At 33.9% G+C, this 23,176-nt stretch overlaps 1 protein-coding gene across 3 annotated transcripts; it reads left to right on the forward strand.

Moving 5' to 3' along the window:
* The first annotated feature begins 412 nt into the window (after positions 1 to 412).
* LOC132906316 (xanthine dehydrogenase) lies at positions 413 to 11,972 on the forward strand. 3 transcript variants are annotated; one of them, XM_060958373.1, is made up of 24 exons: positions 413 to 766; positions 1,566 to 1,623; positions 2,182 to 2,278; positions 3,178 to 3,413; positions 5,283 to 5,527; positions 5,637 to 5,778; positions 5,888 to 6,055; positions 6,155 to 6,231; positions 6,377 to 6,583; positions 6,669 to 6,853; positions 6,932 to 7,045; positions 7,136 to 7,259; positions 7,357 to 7,653; positions 7,806 to 7,928; positions 8,047 to 8,402; positions 8,514 to 8,688; positions 8,773 to 8,964; positions 9,035 to 9,180; positions 9,394 to 9,571; positions 9,805 to 9,933; positions 10,174 to 10,416; positions 10,528 to 10,782; positions 11,483 to 11,650; positions 11,770 to 11,972. In XM_060958373.1, exons 1-24 carry the CDS (start codon positions 659 to 661, stop codon positions 11,812 to 11,814), a joined length of 4,068 nt encoding a protein of 1,355 aa, XP_060814356.1. In that variant the 5' UTR covers positions 413 to 658; the 3' UTR covers positions 11,815 to 11,972. The 3 variants fall into 3 exon arrangements, with proteins under 3 accessions (XP_060814356.1, XP_060814357.1, XP_060814358.1); XM_060958374.1 differs by lacking the exons at positions 413 to 766; positions 1,566 to 1,623; positions 2,182 to 2,278 and adding an exon at positions 2,899 to 3,041; XM_060958375.1 differs by lacking the exons at positions 413 to 766; positions 1,566 to 1,623; positions 2,182 to 2,278; positions 3,178 to 3,413 and adding an exon at positions 4,429 to 4,526.
* Positions 11,973 to 23,176: the final 11,204 nt, after the last annotated feature.

A 23,176-nucleotide genomic window follows, 5' to 3' on the forward strand; every position in this document is an offset into this window, starting at 1 on the left:
TAAGATGATATAAATTCTTTTATAAATGTCTCATTTTACATGAATTCCTCTATCATAAATTTCAAGTTTTACTTAAATGTTTTTCTTTTTCTTATTTCTTACTGGAGGTCCATGGAAGGCATGTAGGTCAATCTTATCATAATTTCCTTAAGCAATATCTATTGCAAAAGTATTATGCGTTAAAAATAATAATATAAATATTATTGTAGATGTATGTACTTGAAACAAATGTATTTGATAAAAAAAAGTTTGGAAATCAATATCTAACAATTTTTTGTGCAAAGAGAAATTTATTTTTTGATAACAAATATTACCAAAAGGTACAAGATATATGTTTTCAAAAGATAAATTTCTTATAAAAAAATTTTTATATCTCTTTCTGATAATGAAATGTACAAAGTATATTATTTTATCATTTTTCAACAACAATAATACATATGACCCAATAATAGTAAGATGGAGTCAGATTATATTGAACATATATAGAAATTTGTATAGATTTTCATATCCTGGAAAAACAAGAAAACAAGAATACTTGATTTCTTTATTGTCAAGCATAGTTATAGAGGTATATAATAGTATTACTATATTATACCAGTGAATAAATAATTTTGAGAATTTCTTTCACAGGTTTCATTGATATTTATAATAAGCAAAAATGGTTCAGGATGAGAAAACCATTGCTCAATCTGTACTTGTCACATCAAATAATGTAGGACATGATAGAGTTTCACATACTTTGGTGTTTTATGTGAATGGCAAGGAGGTATATACATATTTTATATATAGCATAATAAGTATGCATGTGAGAGAAATATGACAACTATATTTACGGTACATTCTTATATGATACATTCTTATATGATACATTCTTATATGGTATATTCTTATACAATATATCTTATTTTAAGAATATATATTTTCCTTCAACTAAATTATTAATATTAAAATTAAAAAGCTCTTTGACGAATGTTACACTTAAATAAACTGCTAAGAATGTATTTGTATATACTCTAAAACCTATTCTTCTGTTCTCTTTATTTTACTTGTTTATGTATATTCTATCTATGTATTTATTTCAAGTTCACTTCCAAAATTGTTTACTTAAAATGAAATGAACAATTTTCTGCTAACTCAGAATTCTAGTGTATATATATATATATATTATTGAATTTGATGAGTATAATTTTAACGTGATGCTGTTAATTATTTATGATATAATTAATTAATTAATTATATGTAATTTTCTTGTATAGCTGAAAATTAAATTCTATTTCTTTGTATTCAATCTTTAAAATAAATATGTCATATGTAATAAAATATGTATTGTGAAAAAGATATATAAATATGTAAAAAAATATATTTATAAAGACCACTATCTCTTGATTACTTTATATGTAACATTTATAGTTGTGTAACGTTTTTGATCGTGACATTTTTTATTGTATTTTTTTTAATCACAGCAATATTCGACGAATTTTATAGAAAAAATGTTTTAAAAAGATATAATTTCTACGCGCGTGCGCGTGATTTTTCATTTTACATTATAAATATTGGTATTATAGGTGGTAGATGACAATGTCGATCCACAATGGACTTTGCTATGGTATTTGAGAAATAAATGTATCCTTTCCGTATCTGATATCTATATGTCGTGTATCGATATGAAGTCTAAATATACGTATAATCTCGTCATGCATTACGCATGCACGAATAAATATTGAAAGAAGATATTAGCTGAATAATGCAGAAATTGGGATCAGGGTTCATTAGAAATAAACTTGAAATAAATTAGTTTGTATATAAAATATATCGGGTAATAAATTTCAATAAAGACAGAAATTTATTTTCTTCTTTTGACAATATTATATTGTTTTAATGTTGCTTTAAACGCAGAATAGTTGATAGAAATTTGTAATTTATTAAATACAAGATTAAATATTTCTTGACTAAAAGTGTTTGACACTATGGAGTTTTAAAATAAATGTAAGATATTAAAAATTGGCAAAAATGTTGCTAAAACATAGTAAAAATAGTCGAACGATGATGTCCAATACTAAATATAAAAAATACGGTGACGGGTAGAAGTAGGAAGATGAAAAACAATTATAAAAGTATTAGAACTGTTGAGACACAAATAAAAATACTTTTAAAAAAAGATTCTTAACTCAAATAATTTAGTACACTTAACCGGCACGAAACTGGGTTGTGCAGAAGGTGGTTGTGGAGCTTGCACTGTAATGATATCAAAAATAGACCGTGCAACAGAAATTATAACGTATCCTTTACAATACCTTTAAAATCATTTTCTTCAAAATGTACATATATTAGATCATCCCATAAATAATATCGCTTTTTAACTCTAATACTAAAAAACTAACACTAAAGAAAAATATAAATTGTCTATGATCTTTTTTCATTTTTCAACTAACTAACTTTGATTGCATTTTCAACAAGTTCTTCAGGTTTTGTATTAAGAAACTCATTCAGAGCTAATTTTATTTGCTCACTATTGTTGAACTTTTTACCAGTGAAAAGTATCAGTGAAATATCTTTGATATTTTCTCATATATAGGACATGTTCATTGTACTATAGTACTTTAGATGTATTGTTTTTTTAAAATTCGTATAGCATACAATGCCGCAAATGGTCTTTGCCGATGCTGATTTTATAACTTAAAGTGGAAGAATACCGAACTAATTGCCTTAATTTTCCAGAGGGTACTGCTGGAATGAGACAGTCGAGAAAGTACTCTTAAACTCTTAAGAAACAAAAGGCGAAACTTCTATGAAAACATCAGCGAAGCATGATACACACAACATAATACATAATTTATCCAGTAAAGTAACATAAGACATTACTTATGGGATGACCTGATATTTTCCACAATAGAATCGCAAATAACAAGTAACTGGATGATGATAGATCGTTGAAAGTAATGATGCGCATACTGCTGCTGCTAAATTTCCAATTCTAAAATCATATTTTTATATCCATTCGAGACTTAAGTATTTCTTAATGCAAAAATCAACGTGCCAAAGTATTCTGGAATCATGAATAAATATTCGAATCAAAAAAGAAACTTGTTTAAAATTAAAAAGTTATATATAACGATACATATATAAATAACATCGAGGGATAATTTTTTCCTTGACCGCTTAATATTTAACAAACAGACATTTAGCAGTAAACGCGTGCTTGACTCCAGTTTGTGCTATGCATGGTCTAGCGGTTACCACTGTCGAAGGTATTGGAAGTGTTAAAACGAAACTTCATCCGGTTCAAGAGCGCATAGCAAAAGCACACGGGTCACAATGCGGCTTTTGTACACCTGGGATTGTGATGTCTATGTACGCATTGCTACGAAGCACTCCTAAACCAACCATGAAGGATCTTGAAATTGCTTTTCAAGGTAAAATTATGATCATTTATGCAACGTTGCTGCATACGAAATGTAGTAATTTCAAGTTTCGAAAATAAGATAAATGAAGTAGAATGTATATAGGAATATTGCCTTCAAAATAGTCCCTTCGAAATTGTATACACGCATTTTATAATACCATTGGTACTCGTACTTCGATATTTATCTCAACTCTTTGGCTTGTAATGTTATTGGCAAGTTATAGGTAATTTAAATTTCATAATATTAAAATATTCCAAGCAATTTGTATTCAATAATCCCCAGTTTTGAAATTTGGTATCAAAGAAAGAGTTAAAATTGAACTTTGTTTGATTCAAGTAAATATCATCGATAAACTTGCCATCGATTTATTTTGTCCTTAATTCGTGTCACGAGTGTGCCTCAATTAATCGGATATGTGTTCTATTTATAAATCTTTTTATTCGAGAGAATAAAAAGATGTTATAGCGAGACAAATCAAGTCAATAGAGAGGTACTACTCGTTTATATTTTTGCTACTTTATTAAAGTTATTCTTGAAATTTTATTAATACATCTCGTATGTTGTTGGACAGTTATATTATTTATATTATGATTCAAAACTACACTTCTTTTTCTTTTCTTTTCTTTTCTCTTGCTTTCTTGATATTCTGTTATGTGTTTTCTAATTGTATGTATAACATCTGAGCATTTAAGAAAACTTAAGAATGATTTTCAGAATGGATAATTAACAGACAAGATCTGTGACTTATCTTCTGATTTAATTGTTCTATTTGGTAATAGTTAGAAAGCTGCTGATATTAAATCTTTTTCGAATATTTTAATGCTTGACTTTTTTATTCAATTCGTGTGTATATCATCAGTAACAATGACATGTTGTTTCTTTTTTTCCTTTTCCAGAGAAAATTTTCTTATTGATTAACTTTTATACAGTCTTCTATATTGCCACTTGTCTTTTTACGAAATTAATTTATCATTTAATTTTTCCTTAATATTGTGCTGTTATTTTGCAGAGCTGTTAAATTTATTATCTGCAGTGCGTTGAACGATCGAAGACTCGAAGAATTCGTGACTGAAGTTGAAAAAAAAATTTCGTAGAAGCAAAAATAAAATTGGCAAGAACTAGGTAAAATAAACCGAGTCAAGTTTTATATAATAGTAATTGAATTTATATACTTTCGAAAGAAGAAATTAATGAACATGAAAAATAATTGTTGCAGACAACATGTTCTTTTATTTAAATGGTACTTATACAAGTGAATAATATTCTGAAGAAGAAAGATAGCGCCTGGAAAATTTTGTGGATGGACTATGTCTTCTTCATTTTATATAATCGTCTCACGTTGATGATCATTTAATATCAGCTTTCTAACATAGCAATATATAAATATAAATATTATATAATAAATATAAATAGTAATAATATAAATATTAATTTTATGATTTCGTAATTTACAATTAGAAGTTTCAATAAAATTTTTACTTTTATAAAAGATATGTTCCTCAGTGTCTAAAAATTCATATAAATCAAATATCATTACAATACATTACTTAGTGTCAAAGCTATATTACATAATATGACGATTCCTAGGTCCACATTTTCGCGACAAAGTAGCGCCGAGTTGCTGGTAGGTAACGTCCGAAATAGCTCCAAGTGCAAAGGACTAATTATAATTTTAAAGAAGATTCTCAGATTTATTTCACATTTTAATTTTAATTTTTGTGATTTTATATATATTTTAATAATAGAAAACACTGTCCCTGTATTTCATATTTCTGTACATAAAATTATTATATGTATTTTACTGATTTATTTAAATTTTTTGCTTTATTATTCATATCATTATTATTTTATCATTTGTAATTGACAGTGTGTTTGTAGGAAATTTATGCAGATGTACTGGGTACCGCCCTATCATAGAGGCTTATAGAACCTTTACAGAAGAATGGGAAAAAATGCAATTAATGTCAAAAAGTAATGAAAAATCTTTAACAAATGGAGAATGTCCTATGGGAGAAAATTGTTGTAAAAAGATACCGATAGCAGAACCTACAGAAGTTTTTGATACGAAAGAATTCTGTCTGTATGATCCTTCCCAAGAAATTATATTTCCACCTAAGTTACATGTAAATTATTTATTCGATATTAATATCTTTTAAATTAATCGGTTTGAACACCCGATGTATGACTAACATCATCGTTTTCGTTTTAATAAATTAAATAAACTTTTTCTAGATTTCTAAGCACCTAGATGAAGAATACTTAATAATAAAAGGAAAAGATGTCACATGGTACAGACCAAAAACTCTTACTGAGTTATTGCGATTAAAAAATCAATATCCAAATGCAAAAATTGTTGTAGGAAACACAGAGATAGGTAAAATTTACTTACTTATTTAAAAGGTTATTTAAATTTGTATATCTTTTTAATATAGTTGGAAAAATAAACTGAGTAAGGATACTAAATTAATTGTACATACTTTCAGGGGTTGAAGTTAAATTCAAGTATTTATCTTATCCAGTTCTTATACAGCCTACTTTAATTAAAGAAATGTGTGTTATAGAAGAATATCCAAAATTACTGAATGTAGGTGCTAGTGTCACGCTTGTTGAAATGGAGAAAGCCTTACGAAATCAAATTGCCATAAAACCTGGTAGATACTCCTATATTATATTTCAAATTTTGTTTTTTAAGATATTTAGAGTAATAACTTTGTGGATATATTATAGATTATGTTTTATTATTACTATAGAATACCAAACAAGAATTTTTACTGAAATAATTAATATGCTTCATTGGTTTGCTGGGAAACAAATCAGAAATGTTGCTGTAAGTAATCTGGTTTATTATAATTTTTTATATATACATTATATTAGCCTATTTATTGGTCTACTATAATATTTTTATTCTTCAAAATGATTTATAAATTGTCTGCTGTGAAATGTAACTAAGAAGCTTTTTTATTTTTCTATAGGCTGTTGGTGGAAATATAATGACAGGGAGTCCCATATCAGATCTAAATCCAATTTTTATGGCAGCTGGAATAAAACTGAATGTTTCGAGTATGAAGAATGGAGTCAGGCTTATTCCAATGGATCATACTTTTTTTAAGGGTTATAGACAAAATGTTGTTTCCCCAGAAGAGATTTTACTTTCAATTCAAATACCGTTTTCCGGAAAAGTACATAAAATTTTGAAGATAACAAAACAATATTGTATTACTTATTAATAAATAGCTTACAGGACTATATTTTTCTATTTCATAGAATCAATATTTTGTTGCCTATAAACAAGCAAGAAGGCGAGATGATGATATTGCTATCGTTAATATGGCATTAAATATATTCTTTGAACCAGAAAGTGACATTGTTAGTCAAGCACATCTGGCTTTTGGTGGAATGGCTCCAACGACAGTGTTAGCTAGAAAAACTTGTGACATTATGGTTGGAAGGTATTTTATAAAATTATGCAATATTTATTTTTTAACTATATCTCTCATAAAGAAAATATTAATGTAGAATTGTTTTAGAAAATGGAACACAGATCTTCTAGAAACTGTTTACGATTCATTATTAAACGAACTAGTTTTACCAGATAATGTTCCAGGTGGAATGGTCAAGTATCGTAAATCTTTAACTTTAAGGTATACATATATATATTTATATTCCAATAATTTTTTCTTCAAGTCCTTGAAAGAGATGTTATTTGTATATAACGCTTTTGACTTTTACAGTCTATTCTTTAAAGGATTTTTACACATAGCTAAAAAGCTTCAAGTATGTTTGCCAAAAGAAATTGAAAGTGCTGCAGAAGGATTCCACACTAAAGAACCAAGAAGTTCACAATATTATCAAGTGGTACCTGTTACTTAGTCTAATTTGATACATTGTTTTATACAATTTTTCTTGAAAGTATATAATTTTGTATATTAATATTTTATGTATTTTGTGATAGGTTCCGAAGGATCAGGAGGTAAATGATTTCGTTGGAAGAACAGTTGTTCATGCTAGTGCATTTAAACAGGCAACAGGAGAAGCGATATATTGCGATGATATGCCAAAATTCTCTGACGAGCTTTATTTAGCTGTAGTTTTATCTACTAGAGCTCATGCAAAAATTTTGAAAATCGATGCAACTAAAGCATTGTCGTTAGAAGGAGTGGTTGCCTTTTATAGTGGGAAAGATTTACCTGAAAAGCAACGATTTTATGGTCCTATAGTTCAGGATGAACAAGTGTTTATTTCAGACAAAGTAAGAATTTTTGGAATATTTAGAAAACAAAAGTTGATCTTTTATTCAGAGAAAATATATTTATATAGAAAGAATTTTGCATAACATATAATTTAATATAATTGAATTACAATTAATCTCAGAATAAATAAAAAGTGAACATATTCCTTAAGGTGACAAGTCATGGTCAAGTAATTGGAGCAGTCATAGCTGTTAATCAAGCTATTGCACAGAAGGCTGCCAGAATGGTTGAAGTCGAGTATGAAGATTTACAACCAGTGATCATTTCTATAGAGGTATAATAAAAGTACATAGCCAGAATATGTAACTTAAATTAATGTAAATTTTGAATTAATTTTTTATTTTAACGAATAAGTTTTGATGTTTTAAAGAAGTATTCTTAAATAATTGTAGGACGCTATTAAACATCGTTCCTTTTTTGAGCAAACACCAAAACGTATAAGAAAGGGAGATGTAGAAAAGGCTTTCACTGAATCGAAACATATTCTCGAAGGAGAAGTTCGAATAGGAGGGCAAGAGCATTTTTACCTCGAGACAAACGCAACTTTGGCAATTCCCAAGGAAGAGGACGAATTAGAAGTATATTGTTCCACACAACATCCTTCAGAGATTCAGAAATACATTTCAGATGTTTTAAATATTCAAGCTAATAAGGTTGTGGTTAAAGTGAAAAGATTAGGTGGTGGTTTTGGAGGAAAAGAGTCTCGTCCTGCGATACTTGCTTTACCAGTTGTTTTTGCTGCATACAAGTAATTATATTTGTACGCAATAAAGTAATAAAACACAAAATGTGGCAAAACGAAGTTATCTTTAAATTGGATTAACAAAAGGATTTGCATTATGATAATTTACCTTTACAGATTAAGAAAACCAGTACGCTGTATGTTTGATAGAGACGAAGATATTATGATAACTGGAGGAAGACATCCGTTTTTGTTAAAATATAAAGTTGGATTTGACGATAATGGTGCTATTAAAGGAGTACAAGTTTATATTTACAACAACGCGGGTTACTCCCGCGATCTTTCTTCGTCAGTATGTTAATATGTATATTAATATCTCCAGAATATTTTATTTATAAAATGTTAGATTGTATTCATATATACATATATTTGTTAGATTGTAGAACGTGCTATGTTTCATTTTGAAAATTCGTATAAAATACCAGCAGCTGATGTGTATGGTTTTATGTGTAAAACTAATATACCGTCAAATACAGCGTTCCGTGGTTTTGGAGGTCCACAAGGAATGTTTTTAGCCGAAACAATGATCAGACATATTGCAGAATATTTAACTAAAGATCCTGCTGAGGTATGATCACAATTTAATACTATGTATAAAAGCATACAATTTTGAATCACTAAATAAATAATCTTAACAGGTTGCAGAGTTAAATTTATACAAGGAAGGAGATACCACTCATTATAATCAAAAGCTTATTAATTGTACATTGCAACGTTGCTGGGAAGAGTGTCTTTTATCTTCAAATTACAATGAACGGCTTGTACAAGTTCAAAAGTATAACAGGTATGTATTTCTAAGTACTGTTTTAGCAAAATACTTTTTCTGTTTCATTTTTATTTTATATTTCTCATTTAATTTATTTCCACTGTTCTTTTCTTTTTTGTATTTTATAACTTTCTTAAAAAATGCTATAGTTTTATTTATTATTCAATCATGATTGTGCTCTAAAGTTTCAATAATACAAAGTATTGACTCTAATAAATACTATTCGAATAGAGAAAACAGGTACAAGAAAAAGGGATTGGCAATAGTTCCAACCAAATTTGGTATTTCTTTCACTGCACTGTTTTTAAATCAAGCAGGGGCACTTGTACATGTTTATACAGATGGTTCTGTATTAATTAGTCATGGTGGTGTTGAAATGGGACAAGGTTTACATACAAAAATGATACAAGTAAATTCTATTTATTTTTCTATTTTGATTTCACTTAAATTATCATTCTCATTTCTTATATACTCTTCACAAATTTAATAGTTTCTAATCATTTCATATTTAAAAATTTTATTCATTTTTTTATTCATATTATTACTGACATTATTACGAGTAATGTGTATCATAATATATTATATGATATTTGCTTGCAACACACCACACTACAGCTCCTCCATTTTCTATTTAATATTTAGGTAGCAAGCAGATCACTGAAATTGAAACCAGATAAAATACATATAATGGAAACTGCTACCGATAAAGTACCAAATACGTCTGCTACAGCAGCTAGTGCTGCTTCAGATTTGAATGGTATGGCTATTATGGTACGTAAAAATGATTTGTTTTCTTTCAATTTATTTCCAACGTTTTTTGCTTATTTCTTCTATTCTTTTACTCTTATTTAAAACTTTGATATTATAATAATCTATTACTCATTACTTATAATCTATATACATACTTGCTTTTTATTGCTTTTCCTCACTTAAATTTCGATCTTTGCAATACGAGTAATATAATATACTTGCAATTAAACAATGATCTTAAACGTTGTAAAAAAATTTCAGTATGCTTGTAACGAAATTATGAAACGACTAAAACCAGTAATGGATAAGAACCCAAATGGAACATGGGAAGAGTGGATAAAAACAGCTTATTTGGAAAGAATTAGCCTTTCCGCTGCCGGTTTTTATAAAACTCCTGATATAGGATACTCATTCGAAACTAACACAGGAAATCCATTTAATTATTTTACATATGGTGTTGCGTGTTCTGAAGTAGAAATTGATTGCCTGACTGGAGACCATCAAGTAAATATATTTCAAGATGCTTATATATATCAAAAGGAAATTGTACATGTTAAAATGTACTTCAATATAATTATAAATTACTAATATCTAAATATTAATATTCGTATATAGGTATTGCAAACTGATATTGTAATGGATTTAGGAGAAAGCATAAATCCTGCAATCGACATAGGACAAATTGAAGGAGCTTTTGCTCAAGGATATGGTCTTCTTACGCTAGAAGAAATGGTATTTCTCAGATCTGGAGCCCTTGCTACTAGAGGTCCAGGTGCATATAAGTTACCTGGTTTTACAGATATTCCCGAAATATTCAATGTATCTTTATTGAAAGGTGCCTCAAATCCTCGTGCTGTTTACTCATCCAAGGTAATATATTCTTAAGAAAAACCACGAATTTGATTTATATTTATCATTTCTCATTTTTTATTGTTATTGTTACTGTTAAGGACAACAAGATATTGGTCATTTTTTGAATTTCCCAAATTGTTGGCAATGTCCCAGCTGTTTAGCAGGTTTAGCTCGTCTTGTCTCTTTTTCTATTCTGTTATTCATCTTCAATGGCCTACCGTGGTCGGCAATTTCTGCTGTGGTCAACAACAGCGCTCCATTAACGGTATTTTTATTGTCTGTCCATCAAGGATTCGACGAAAATTATTTTTTCAAGTTTGACCGCCGTTGAACTTCAGTATCATCCTCGATGAAGATGATTTGGACCACTGCGTGTTTAGAATCTCAAATCCACTATGCTCGCAGAGTGATCAATTCAATTCCTGGATATTCGAGTCGAGTATTGTTATCCATAAACTAAGGGAATTCTTTCGTCGCGTTTGGCACTGAACTTTGCAACTTATTATTTCACTTAATCGCGATAATGGTTACACACGCTCATATCCGCATTCGCACTTGTAGTTAAGGTTTCTTGTTAAAGTAATGTAGTTTAAATTTCAAAGCAAGTATTGAGAATCAAACTGTGTTCTTGTGAGTTTATGTTCATAGTGTAATTCGTTTCTTATTATTTGTTCGTTTCAAATCCTTATAGATTTCTAAACAATTACTGTTATTTTAGGCTGTAGGAGAACCACCACTCTTTTTAGCATCTTCTGCGTTCTTTGCAATAAGAGAAGCTATTAAATCTGCTCGTCAGGAATATGGTCTCAAAAATTACTTCCGATTAGACGCACCTGCAACTGCTGCCCGTATTCGACTAGCATGTGTTGATGAACTTACTTCAAAGGTGAATTACATATTTTGTATAAAAATATTTGATATAAACTCATTGAGAATTTTGTACTTATAATTATTTAATTTATACGGGAAAAACAATAATTTATATTTATATATTTTACGTTACAGATTGCAGAACCAGATGTACAACGTCAGTGGAATATTATTCCATAGAAATATTTTGATGAACTAGGCTAACTAGAGAATAAATACTATCAATTTTGTTACTGAATTTTATTACATTGTAAATGTAGAATAAGTAATAGTTTTAAAAGACTTGTTACACATAGAATATACCAATTTTATTAATGTTAATAAAATTAATGAAATTACGTTTCTTAGGCAATTTTTTACTTTACACTAATAGCGAGAGATCGCAGTGCAACCATTTAGGAAGTTGCCGATGAACGATCAGAGTTGTACAGCTCTTATAGCTGTACGTGTGATCCAGGAACAGTGTCCGACAAATGCAGTCGGAGGGTTTGGGCATTTTATAAACGAAACTCTACTTAAGAAAACGCGATCATTCATTATCGCAACGCTAAAGGGAAAAATTAATAGAACTCGCGATGGAACAATATCGCAACGCTAACTCTTAAAGTGAATTTAATGAAAATTACTATTTATTATATGAAAAAGCTACTTCTAATATTCTGATATTGTAACTTCAAATACTATAAAATTAACTGAAAAGTAACATTTCTATAATCTAATTTTAAACAATAGAAAACAAGATAAATTCTAAAAGTTCATAATAAAAATTTCAAAAGATAATCGCGATACTGTAATTCGCAACTCTAAACAAAACACGATTATCATTTTATCGCAACTCTAATTCAACCGTAATCATTCTCTCGCGACTCTAATAAAAAGCCGCGATGTTATGTCGCAACATTAATTCAACCCGTAATTAATTTGTCGCAACACTAACAAGAAAAATCGCGATTTGCCCAATGGGACGATGGACCGATATATACATCGGCCAAAAAAGCAAAGACTACTACTACTACTACTACTATTACTACTACTACAAATACTAAAAACGAGCATAGTGACAAAGTAGTAACAATAATAACTTCCCATGCTCTGGATGACCTAGAGGAAGGGGAGCAATTAGTAGTTATCCTTTTGTGTGGCAGTTTGCCGGGCCTCTTCAGCTTATAGCTGCTTCTTTCTTCAACGATCCACGATGTTCCACGGCGTCCAACTGTGTCCAACGGCGTCCCACGGCGTCCCACGGCGTCCCACGGTGCAGTCCAGTCTAGATCATCCAAAATTCTTTTCGCGGCTTTTGGTGACCCAAACTGGACTGGTGCGTAGTACTTAGCTTAGTATCGTTTTACAAAGATTAATCAACTGATTAATTTTTGGAAAACGATGCCAATTACCAGGTCTCACCACGTGGAGGTGACTACGCACGAGACCCGCCCATGATTTATTTAACATTATGTATCGGTCTCGACGTTCAACCTGTTGGCAGGAATGTCGAGTTCTGACTCTACGTGATCATGGGCCTGCGTAAAGAGATAGCTGTTTCGTAGCCTAACTGCGAAACATATATCTCCAACGCAGCGGTTACACGAATTTCTACAAACGTAAAACAAAGTTTACACGACGCATATCTATCTTACACACAACGATTACATCGATCAGTACAAACATTATACAATAATTCGCAACACTATAGGAAACATTCCGTATCAAAGATACATTCGTCTAACTTGGAACGAAAGAAAAGAAATGAGGCTACTATGGAAAAGGAGATCCAACAATCAGATTATGAAAGAAAAGGCGATCTCTCGAAAGAACTAACAAACCTACGCGACGTACCCCCGTGCACCAGATAACTCTAAGATTCAACCTAACCCAAGCATTGACCTTCGCCCGATTCCTGTCACGTCGTTTGGATCTTATCACGGTCGATGACACTTACCGATAATACCAGTGACCAGCAAATGGGCCTGCGATTTAACACATTCCAACGGAACATGATGAACTCTGGGAGGGACCGCTGAACCGTATTACAAAGGCAAGGCCCCAACAGCACAGTGGGGTCCACACCCCCACGGGTTTGATCAGAATTACGGAGGACGTGAAATGCAGGTCCCTGTTCAAGTACCGAAGTACCAATCGGACAGCATTGCGGACCCGCGACTCAATCTTCAACAGATTTACAGGTATCACCAGCGTGATCACGGTCGATGGCACTTAACGATGATACCAGTGACCAGCAAATGGGCCTGCGATTTAACACACTCCAACGGAACATGATGAACTCGGGGAGGGACCGCTGAACCGTATTACAAAGGCAAGGCCCCAACAGCACAGTGGGGTCCACCCCCACGGGTTCGATCAGAATTACGGAGGACGTGAAATGCAGGTCCCTGTTCAAGTACCGAAGTACCAATCGGACAGCATTGCGGACCCGCGACTCAATCTTCAACAGATTTACAGGTATCACCAGCGTGATCACGGTCGATGGCACTTAACGATGATACCAGTGACCAGCAAATGGGCCTGCGATTTAACACACTCCAACGGAACATGATGAACTCGGGGAGGGACCGCTGAACCGTATTACAAAGGCAAGGCCCCAACAGCACAGTGGGGTCCACCCCCACGGGTTCGATCAGAATTACGGAGGACGTGAAATGCAGGTCCCTGTTCAAGTACCGAAGTACCAATCGGACAGCATTGCGGACCCGCGACTCAATCTTCAACAGATTCACAAGTATCAGCAGCGTGATGACAACGCCCGCGATTCGAGGCAAACAACGAGCAGTCGTCGAGACAAAAGGTGTGTTTGGGCAAGCTATGAATCCAAAGAGTTGTCCAGTGCACGTTGACCCGCACGTACCCGGGATACGCTCGAGCGAGTACGCCACGCCGCAGTTTGAAAGAACTGAGCGATCGCGAACCGATAAATCGCGGGAACAATTTTTCCAATGTGGTAAGCGAGGGGATCAAGAGAGACGAGATTTATATTTTTCGTTCCAAGATGGATAAGTATCTTTGTACGGAATGAGCTTACAATGTACATAACATAGGTATCTATCTTACGATTAATTAAGGCTAAAACGCACGCATCCCACGATGTCCCATGGTGTCCCTCGATGTCCCACGTTGTCCCACGATGTCCCTCGGTGCCCCCGCGGGGGGGCCTTAGTCCAGTCTAGATCACCCAAACTATTTTGGATGATCAAGACCAGACTATATTCAAGTAGTTTTTAGCTTGATATCGTTTTTCAAATAATAATACTAATATTTAAGATAGTAGTTGGTGTATTATTATTTGGAAAACGATACCAATTACCGGGACCCACCACGAGGAGGTAACTACGCTCGGGTCCCATTTACATAAACAGTTTTTAAGCATTGGTAGCAGAGATGTCAAATTATTTTATAACAAAGAAGTAGCGTGTATTGAAATTTATTAAGTAGAATGGTTGTAGTACGTGGATTTGCATAATCATACTTGAATATTGAACTTATCATCGAAGAAACGAAACCATGCAAGATACCAATTGTAGTGCTTATGGATGAATGGTGAGTTGTCGCTGCTTTCGATTAAATTGCACTTGCTTCCTTCATTCCACGAATACGGTGCTGTTTCCTTGATTTTGAGCAGACATGGAAAATTACATCCCATCCATAGACACTCAATAGGTACACTCTGCGTTACCATTGTTTTTATATGAAACAGTGAAATGAGAAATTAAATACTATATTTAAAATTAAAAAATAATGCTGTATAGAAATAAAATAGCACTCCAGGGACATGAAAGATTTCGTAAATATTAAATAAAACGAAATATATCATTAATTTACTCACTACGAATTGATGGTATTCATTTAAATCAATGAATATAGAGTTGCTTCCAGTTAATGGTACAACTGTTATAAATTAAGAGCATAATTACTTTGAATTAATGGGAGGATATGGTTATAAATTATTCGTATAATAGTTAAGAATTAATGGAGTAATTGTTTTAGATTAATGGCTTAAATGTTAGAAATTAATGGCTTAAATGCTATAAATTAATGGCTTAAATGTTATAAATTAATGGTTTAGATGTTGTAAATTAATAGTATAAATGTTATAAAGTAATGGTCTAAATGTTATAAAGTAATAGTTTAAATATTAGAAGTTAATGCCGTAAATGTATAAAATAATAGTTTTAATGTTGTAAATTAATAGCTTCAACATTATAAATTAATAGCTTAAATGTTATAAATTAATGGTTTGAATGTTATAAATTAATAGCTTAAATGTTATAAATTAATTATTTAAGTGTTGTAAATTAATGGCATAGACGTTATAAATTACTAGTTGCAATGTTATTGTTTGGCTTTTTTTTTATTTACCTTATATTCAAATTCTTCTTCGACGTTCACTCTTCGGGAGCTCAAGCAGGAAAGAACTCGCGCGCGACTTGCGTGCTCCTTATATAACTTGACAAGGTGTGGGGGGGGGATATTAATCAAACGATGTTAATCAAGAGGGACGAGATTTATATTTTTCGTTCCAAGATGGATATGTATCTTTGTACGGAATGAGCTTACAATGCACCTAACATAGGTATCTATCTTATGATTAATTAAGGCTAAAACGCACGCATCCCACGTTGTCCCACGTTGTCCCACGTCGTCCAACGACGTGCCACGGTGTCCCACGGTGCAGTCCAGTCTAAATCATCCAAAATTCTGTTGGCGGCTTTTGGTGACCCAAACTGGACTGGTGCGTAGTTCTTAGCTTGGTATCGTTTTCCAAAGTTTAATCAAGTGATTAATTTTTGGAAAACGATGCCAATTACCAGGTCTCACCACGTGGAGGTGACTACGCATGAGACCCGCCCATGATTTATTTAACGTTATGTATCGGTCTCGACGTTCAACCTGTTGGCAGGAATGTCGAGTTCTGACTCTACGTGATCATGGGCCTGCGTAAAGAGATAGCTGTTTCGTAGCCTAACTGCGAAACATATATCTCCAACGCAGCGGTTACACGAATCTCTACAAACGTAAAACAAAGCTTACACGACGCAATATCTATCTCCCACACAACGCAACATGTATCTCACACACAACGATTACATCGATCAGTACAAACATCATACAATAATTCGCAACCCTATAGGCAAAATTCCGTATCAAAGATACATTTGTCTATCTTGGTACGAAAGAAAAGAAATGAGGCTACTATGGAAAAGGAGACCCAACAATCAGACTATGAAAGAAAACGCGATCTCTCGAAAGAACTAACAAACCTGCGCGACGTACCCCCGTGCACCAGATAACCCTAAGGTTCAGCCTAACCCAAGCATTGACCTTCGCCCGATTCCTGTCACGTCATTTGGATCTCATCACGGTCGATGGCACTTACCGATGATACCAGTGACCAGCAAATGGGCCTGCGATTTAACACACTCCAACGGAACATGTTGAACTCGGGGAGGTACCGCTGAACAGTATTGCAAAGGCAAGGCCCTAACAGCACAGTGGGGTCCACCCCCACGGGTTCGATCAGAATTACGGAGGACGTGAAATGCAGGTCCCTGTTCAAGTACCGAAGTACCAATCGGACAGCATTGCGGACCGGCGATTCAATCGTCAACAGATTTACAGGTATCACCAGCGTGATCACGGTCGATGGTACTTAACGATGATACCAGTGACCAGCAAATGGGCCTGCGATTTAACACACTCCAACGGAACATGATGAACTCTGGGAGGGACCGCTGAACAGTATTACAAAGGCAAAGCCCCAACAACACAGTGGGGTCCACCCCCACGGTTTCGATCAGAATTACGGAGGACGTGAAATGCAGGTTCCTGTTCAAGTACCGAAGTACCAATCGGACAACATTGCGGACCAGCGAATCAGTCGTCCACAGATTTACAGGTATCACCAGCGCGATGACAACGCCCGCGATTCGAGGCAAACGATGAGCAGTCGTCGAGTAATCACCAAGACTAGAGGTGTCCTTGGGCGACCAAAGAATCCAAAGAGTTGTCCAGTGCACGTTGACCCGCACGTACCCGGGATACGCTCGAGCGAGTACGCCACGCCGCAGTTTGAAAGAACCGAGCGATCGCGAACCGATAAATCGCAGGAACAATTTTTCCAATGTGGTAAGCGAGGGGGTCGAGAGAAACGAGATTTATATTTTTCGTTCCAAGATGGATAAGTATCTTTGTACGGAATGAGCTTACAATGCACATAACATATGTATCTATCTTATGATTAACTAAAGCTGAAACGCACGCATCCGACGTCAACCCACGTCGTCCCACGTTGTCCAACGACGTCCCACGGCGTCCCACGGCGTCCCACGTCGTCCCACGTTGTGCCACGGTATCCCACGTTGTCCCACGGTGTCCCATGTTGTCCCACGGTGTCCGACGTTGTCTCACGTTGCCCCACGTTGCCCCACGTTGTCCCACGTTGTCCCACGTTGCAGTCCAGTCTAGATCATCCAAAATTTTTTTCGCGGCTTTTGGAAATCCACACTGGACCGTCGTTGTCCAGCGTTGTCTAGCGTTGTCCAGCGTTGTCTAGCGTTGTCCAGCGTTGTCCAGCGTTGTCTTGCGTTGTCGATCGTTGTCGATCGTTGTTCAGCGTTGTCCACCGTTGTCCAACGATGTCCAGCGGTGTCCAACGGTGTCTGACGGTGTCCCACGGCGCAGTCCAGATTAGATTACCCAATATTCTCTTCGTAGCTTTTGGTGATCCAAACTGCACTGTATTAGCGTAGTTCTTAGCTTGGTATCGATTTATTGTACAATGTTTTTGCTGATCGATGTAATCGTTCCCCAAAAATTAATCAATTGATTAATCTGCAAAAGTTATTACATCGATCAGTACAAATATTGTACAATAATTCGCAACCATACTGGCAGCTTTCGGTAACAAAGATACATTCGTCTAACTTGGATCGAGAGAAGGAAAATGAAAACACCGATACTGCATATACAATTTAGAATCTTGCAAAATGGACATACAACTCGTTGTGCTAAACTTTTGAAGATATCGAAAGTTATAAATTGTGACGATGCCGTAATATACTTCTCTTAATAATGTGATATCAAGAACAATCAGACTACGAAAGAAAAATCATTTGGGCCTCTAGCATATATATTTAATATGCTATAAAACGTTGAAATATGTAACTGAAATGTATTTTCTGTAAATTAATAAATCTGAAACAAACTCATTTACTGAATTTGATACATATAAAAGAAACAGGCATCTTTAAAACGAGAACATTTTATATATGAAAAATAAACTACTAATAATGGTCAATTATAGATCAAATTACTATTGATTAAATTTTAGCAAATATAGAGAATCATTTGTATCTTTTTAAACGAAAGTAGGGTTACGTCGAGAACAAGAATTTTAAGTAATTGAATTTAAACTGAATTAAAACTTGAAAATGTCATATGCAATAACTAAGATGAGAGAAAATCCGATTATTATAAAATCACTTGTTTTGTCTTTTAACTTTCAACGGTATCTGTTATTTCCTACAACAACATAGTGACTTGCAACATAGTGAACCGAAAGATATGCGCATAAATCATATTTTGCAGAATTTTTGCTACAAACGTGACGATGATCGCGAATGAACTCTTGTTTCATGCAAATGAAATTCGAATATTTATAAAAATACTGTTACTCTTATGTTACTGTTAAAAGATAGAAAATATCGCGGCCGAAAGGATTCGAACAGCTATAGTTCTAAGAACGAACAATCATCAGCATTAATTCTAACAGCAATGAATTAAATTTTTTAAAATATTTCAAGCCTTCCTAGCAATATTAAAATATTTCATTATAATACTTTGTTACGTGTTGAAATTGTTCACAATTTCATACATGTATATATATATTACATTCGTAATAAAGTACTGTATTTTAACAGTCATGGTAACGTTAACGCTGATACAGAAATAAGTCTTTTAGCAGTATTTTCAGTAATAAACGTACTAATAAGGGGCGCTGAAAAAAAAAAACAAAGCAGTAGCCAGAAGGGCTACAAAGATTCGATCGTCTTCCACTCTATATAAACCCGATCAACACGCCGAGAGTGGAACTGAATATTCTTGTTTCGCAACGCTAATTTACCATTAATATTTATGAAGCAGAAAGTTCTCAAAATCAAACGCGAAGAGTGCTTTGTTATATCTGCAATATCAATTAATCTATCATTAAAATAAAAAAAAAAGAAAAGTTTGAAAATTCCCGAACCTTGAGACGCAACGCTAATAAATTTAAATCTACACACTCGTATTTAAACAATACGCAACACTAATAGCGAGGGATCGTACTGCAACCATTTAGGAGGTTGCTGATGAACGATCACACTTGCACAGCTCTTGCAGCTGTATCATGTGATCCAGGAACAGTGTCCGACAAATACAGTCGGAGGGTTTGGGTATTTTGTAAACGCAACTCTACTTAACAAAACGCGTTCATTCGTTGTCGCAACGCTAACTCTTAAAGTGAATTTAATGAAAATAATTATTTAATATATGAAAGAGCTATTTTAAATATTCTGGTATTGCTACTTGCAATACTATAAAATAAAGTGAACAGTATTATAATCTAATTTTAAACAATAGAAAACAGGAAAAATTCTAAAATTTGCAAAAGGCAATCGCGATATCGTAATTCGCAACTCTAAAGTAAACGCGATTATCATTTTATCGCAACCCTAATTCAAACCGTAATCATTTTCTCGCCACACTAATGCAAAGCCGCGATGTTATTTCGCAACTCTAATACAACCCGCAATTAATTTATCGCAACACTAATAAGAAAAATCGCGAGTGGAGGGCTGACATATCGCAGTGCAACCATTTAGGAGGTTGCCGATGAATGATCACACTTGCACAGCTCTTGCAGCTGTATCGTGTGATCCAGGAACAGTGTCCGACAAATGCAGTCGGAGGGTTTGGGCATTTTATAAACGCAACTCTACTTAAGAAAACGCGATCATTCGTTATCGCAACGCTAACAGGAAAAATTAGTAGAACTCGCGATGAAACAATATCGCAACGCTAACTTTTAAAATGAATTTAATGAAAATTACTACATAAAATATGAAAAATATTCTGGTATTGCTACTTGCAATACTATAAAAATAATTGAAAAATAACATTTTTATAATCTCATTCTAAACAATAGAAAACAGGATAAATTCTGATACGTATAGTTCTATAGGAAATTCTAAAAATTCATAATAAAAATTGCAAAAGGCAATCGCGATATCGTAATTCGCAACTCTAAAGCAAACGCGATTATCATTTTATCGCAACTCTAATTCAAACCATAATCATTCTCTCGCGACACTAATAAAAAGCCGCGATGTTATTTCGCTACTCTAATACAACCCGTAATTAATCTGTCGCGACACTAATAAGAGAAATCGCGATTTGCCCAATAGGACGATGGACCGATATATACATCGGTCAAAAAAACAAAAACTACTACTACGACTAAAAATACTAAAAGCGAGCATAGTGACAAAGTAGTAACAATAATGACTTCCCATGCTCTGGATTACCCAGAGGATGGGGAGCCATTAGTAGTTGCCCTCTTGAGTGGCAGTTTGCCGGGCCTCTTCGGCTTATAGCTTCTTCTTTCTTCGGGCGCAATGCCCGCTGAAACTTAAATCTAAGCTCGAGTCTTCTAAATCGCAAACAAAAAAAAAAAAATTTGAAAATAAAAATATAAACCGCGGAAGCTGATTGAAGTGCACATGGACTGACCAACGATCACAGCGGTGATCCTTGCTCACTCGCACGTGCGTGCTCGAGCGATAAACGTTCGTTCGCCCACTCGCGACCGCGACCGCGAAATTCGAAAAATCGAAAGGCAAAACCAGAGACGAGAGCATGCTCTACTCGTGCCAGTTTCACCGTCGATTTTTCAAATAAATTTCCAGAAACAGGTTGGTCACACGAAAACGTGCCTACCCGACCAGAGACTGTGCCAACCTGCCCGGCCCTACCTACTTATAATTAACAGACATACCAGAAAGTATACTACCTATCCTACCTAGCGCTATATTTAAAAAATGGCAAAACAAGCACACCAACACACCCGCTCCACGGTTCTCACACAAACGCCCGGGTGCAAAGGTCCTACACTAGAGAGGACGTCCCGGGACGCCTCCGACACCCGAGCTTAACACAACATGCATACTCTAAGGTACGTACCGTTTTCCTGAAATCGACTGACGAAGGCTAGTGACCATTGCGTAAAACGTGATAAACACGTCTGAGGAAATGATATCGTTAAAATAAATGTAAGTAAACTTGGAATTATAATTGTAATTTATGGCAATATTAAAAGCGTGGTTGCAGTTAATCGCGTGGATGATATTATCAGAAATTATGATTGTATCGAGACGTAAGTTGAATCGATATATGTCTCGACATTTTTAGTATTTGAGATTGTAACGAATGAGAAAAAACGACGCAATTCCACGGCCTAACAACACATATACATAATGTGGAAAATACGTCGTGCACGATACACTAACGCGTCGTCAGTCGCTGAGAAATTATTACATTACTTAATTCTAGATCATCGTGCCCAATGTCTTTCTCCCATTCAAGTAGCACCTGGGCACGTGAATGAGATCCTGACAATGGGCACGGAAGGGGTTAAACCTGAAAATCCTGATCTAAAAAGATGATTAGTTTGTGTAATTTTTATTTAACGGACTAACGTTCTTTGATTTTATATTTTACTACTTCGTTTCTGATTAAATCTACTTTATTAATTTAATAGTAACTAAGTAACTCTACTTTATTAATTTAACAAATTAGAGCAAAATTTTAATATTGCAAAAAAGGTAGCGTTAATTGAAAAGGATTGAGGCTCGATCAAATGGAATTATTAACTCTAAATATATTATTAAAAAAGAAATAATCTCAGGCGATCTTTTTATCAAAGCATACATATATTCGAAAGTGCAGAAGCAGTGTTCAAAATTATTGCTTTGATTCAAAAATCTGCCTGTCGCGAAGTGCCTTCTTGCACGTAAAATATTACACATTCTTGTACGGAAAAAATGAATTTTAACTCATTCTAGCCAAAGTGAAATAAACGAACGTGACCTAATATTGTCACGATCGATTCATAGCTAAAAATCAAGTATATTTATGTCATACAGGTATATTCGTGTAGATATTTGCCATTTGCAAATATTCATACGGAATATTAACATGCGTATTTATAAGTAACACGAATATATTTTCAAGTGCATATGTTGAACCTAATTATTGAAAAACTAATTATTATAATCGCGATGTGCAAGAAGACCTATCCTAAACTAATAAATTTGAAAAAGGAATGTTACTACTCACTGGTATGAAGAATACCCGCGGTCACTATGCTCGCAAAAAATTCTACGTAATACAACCAGTCACTCGTGCCGATTCGGACCTTTCGTCCTACGACATGATTGAGTGACCGGAGGAACAGAAACGCATGCGACTCACCGTTCGAAGCGGAGAAACAGAG

The sequence above is a fragment of the Bombus pascuorum genome, chromosome 4 (genome assembly GCF_905332965.1).
Source record: "Bombus pascuorum chromosome 4, iyBomPasc1.1, whole genome shotgun sequence".
In the NCBI taxonomy this organism is placed as follows: domain Eukaryota; kingdom Metazoa; phylum Arthropoda; class Insecta; order Hymenoptera; family Apidae; genus Bombus; species Bombus pascuorum.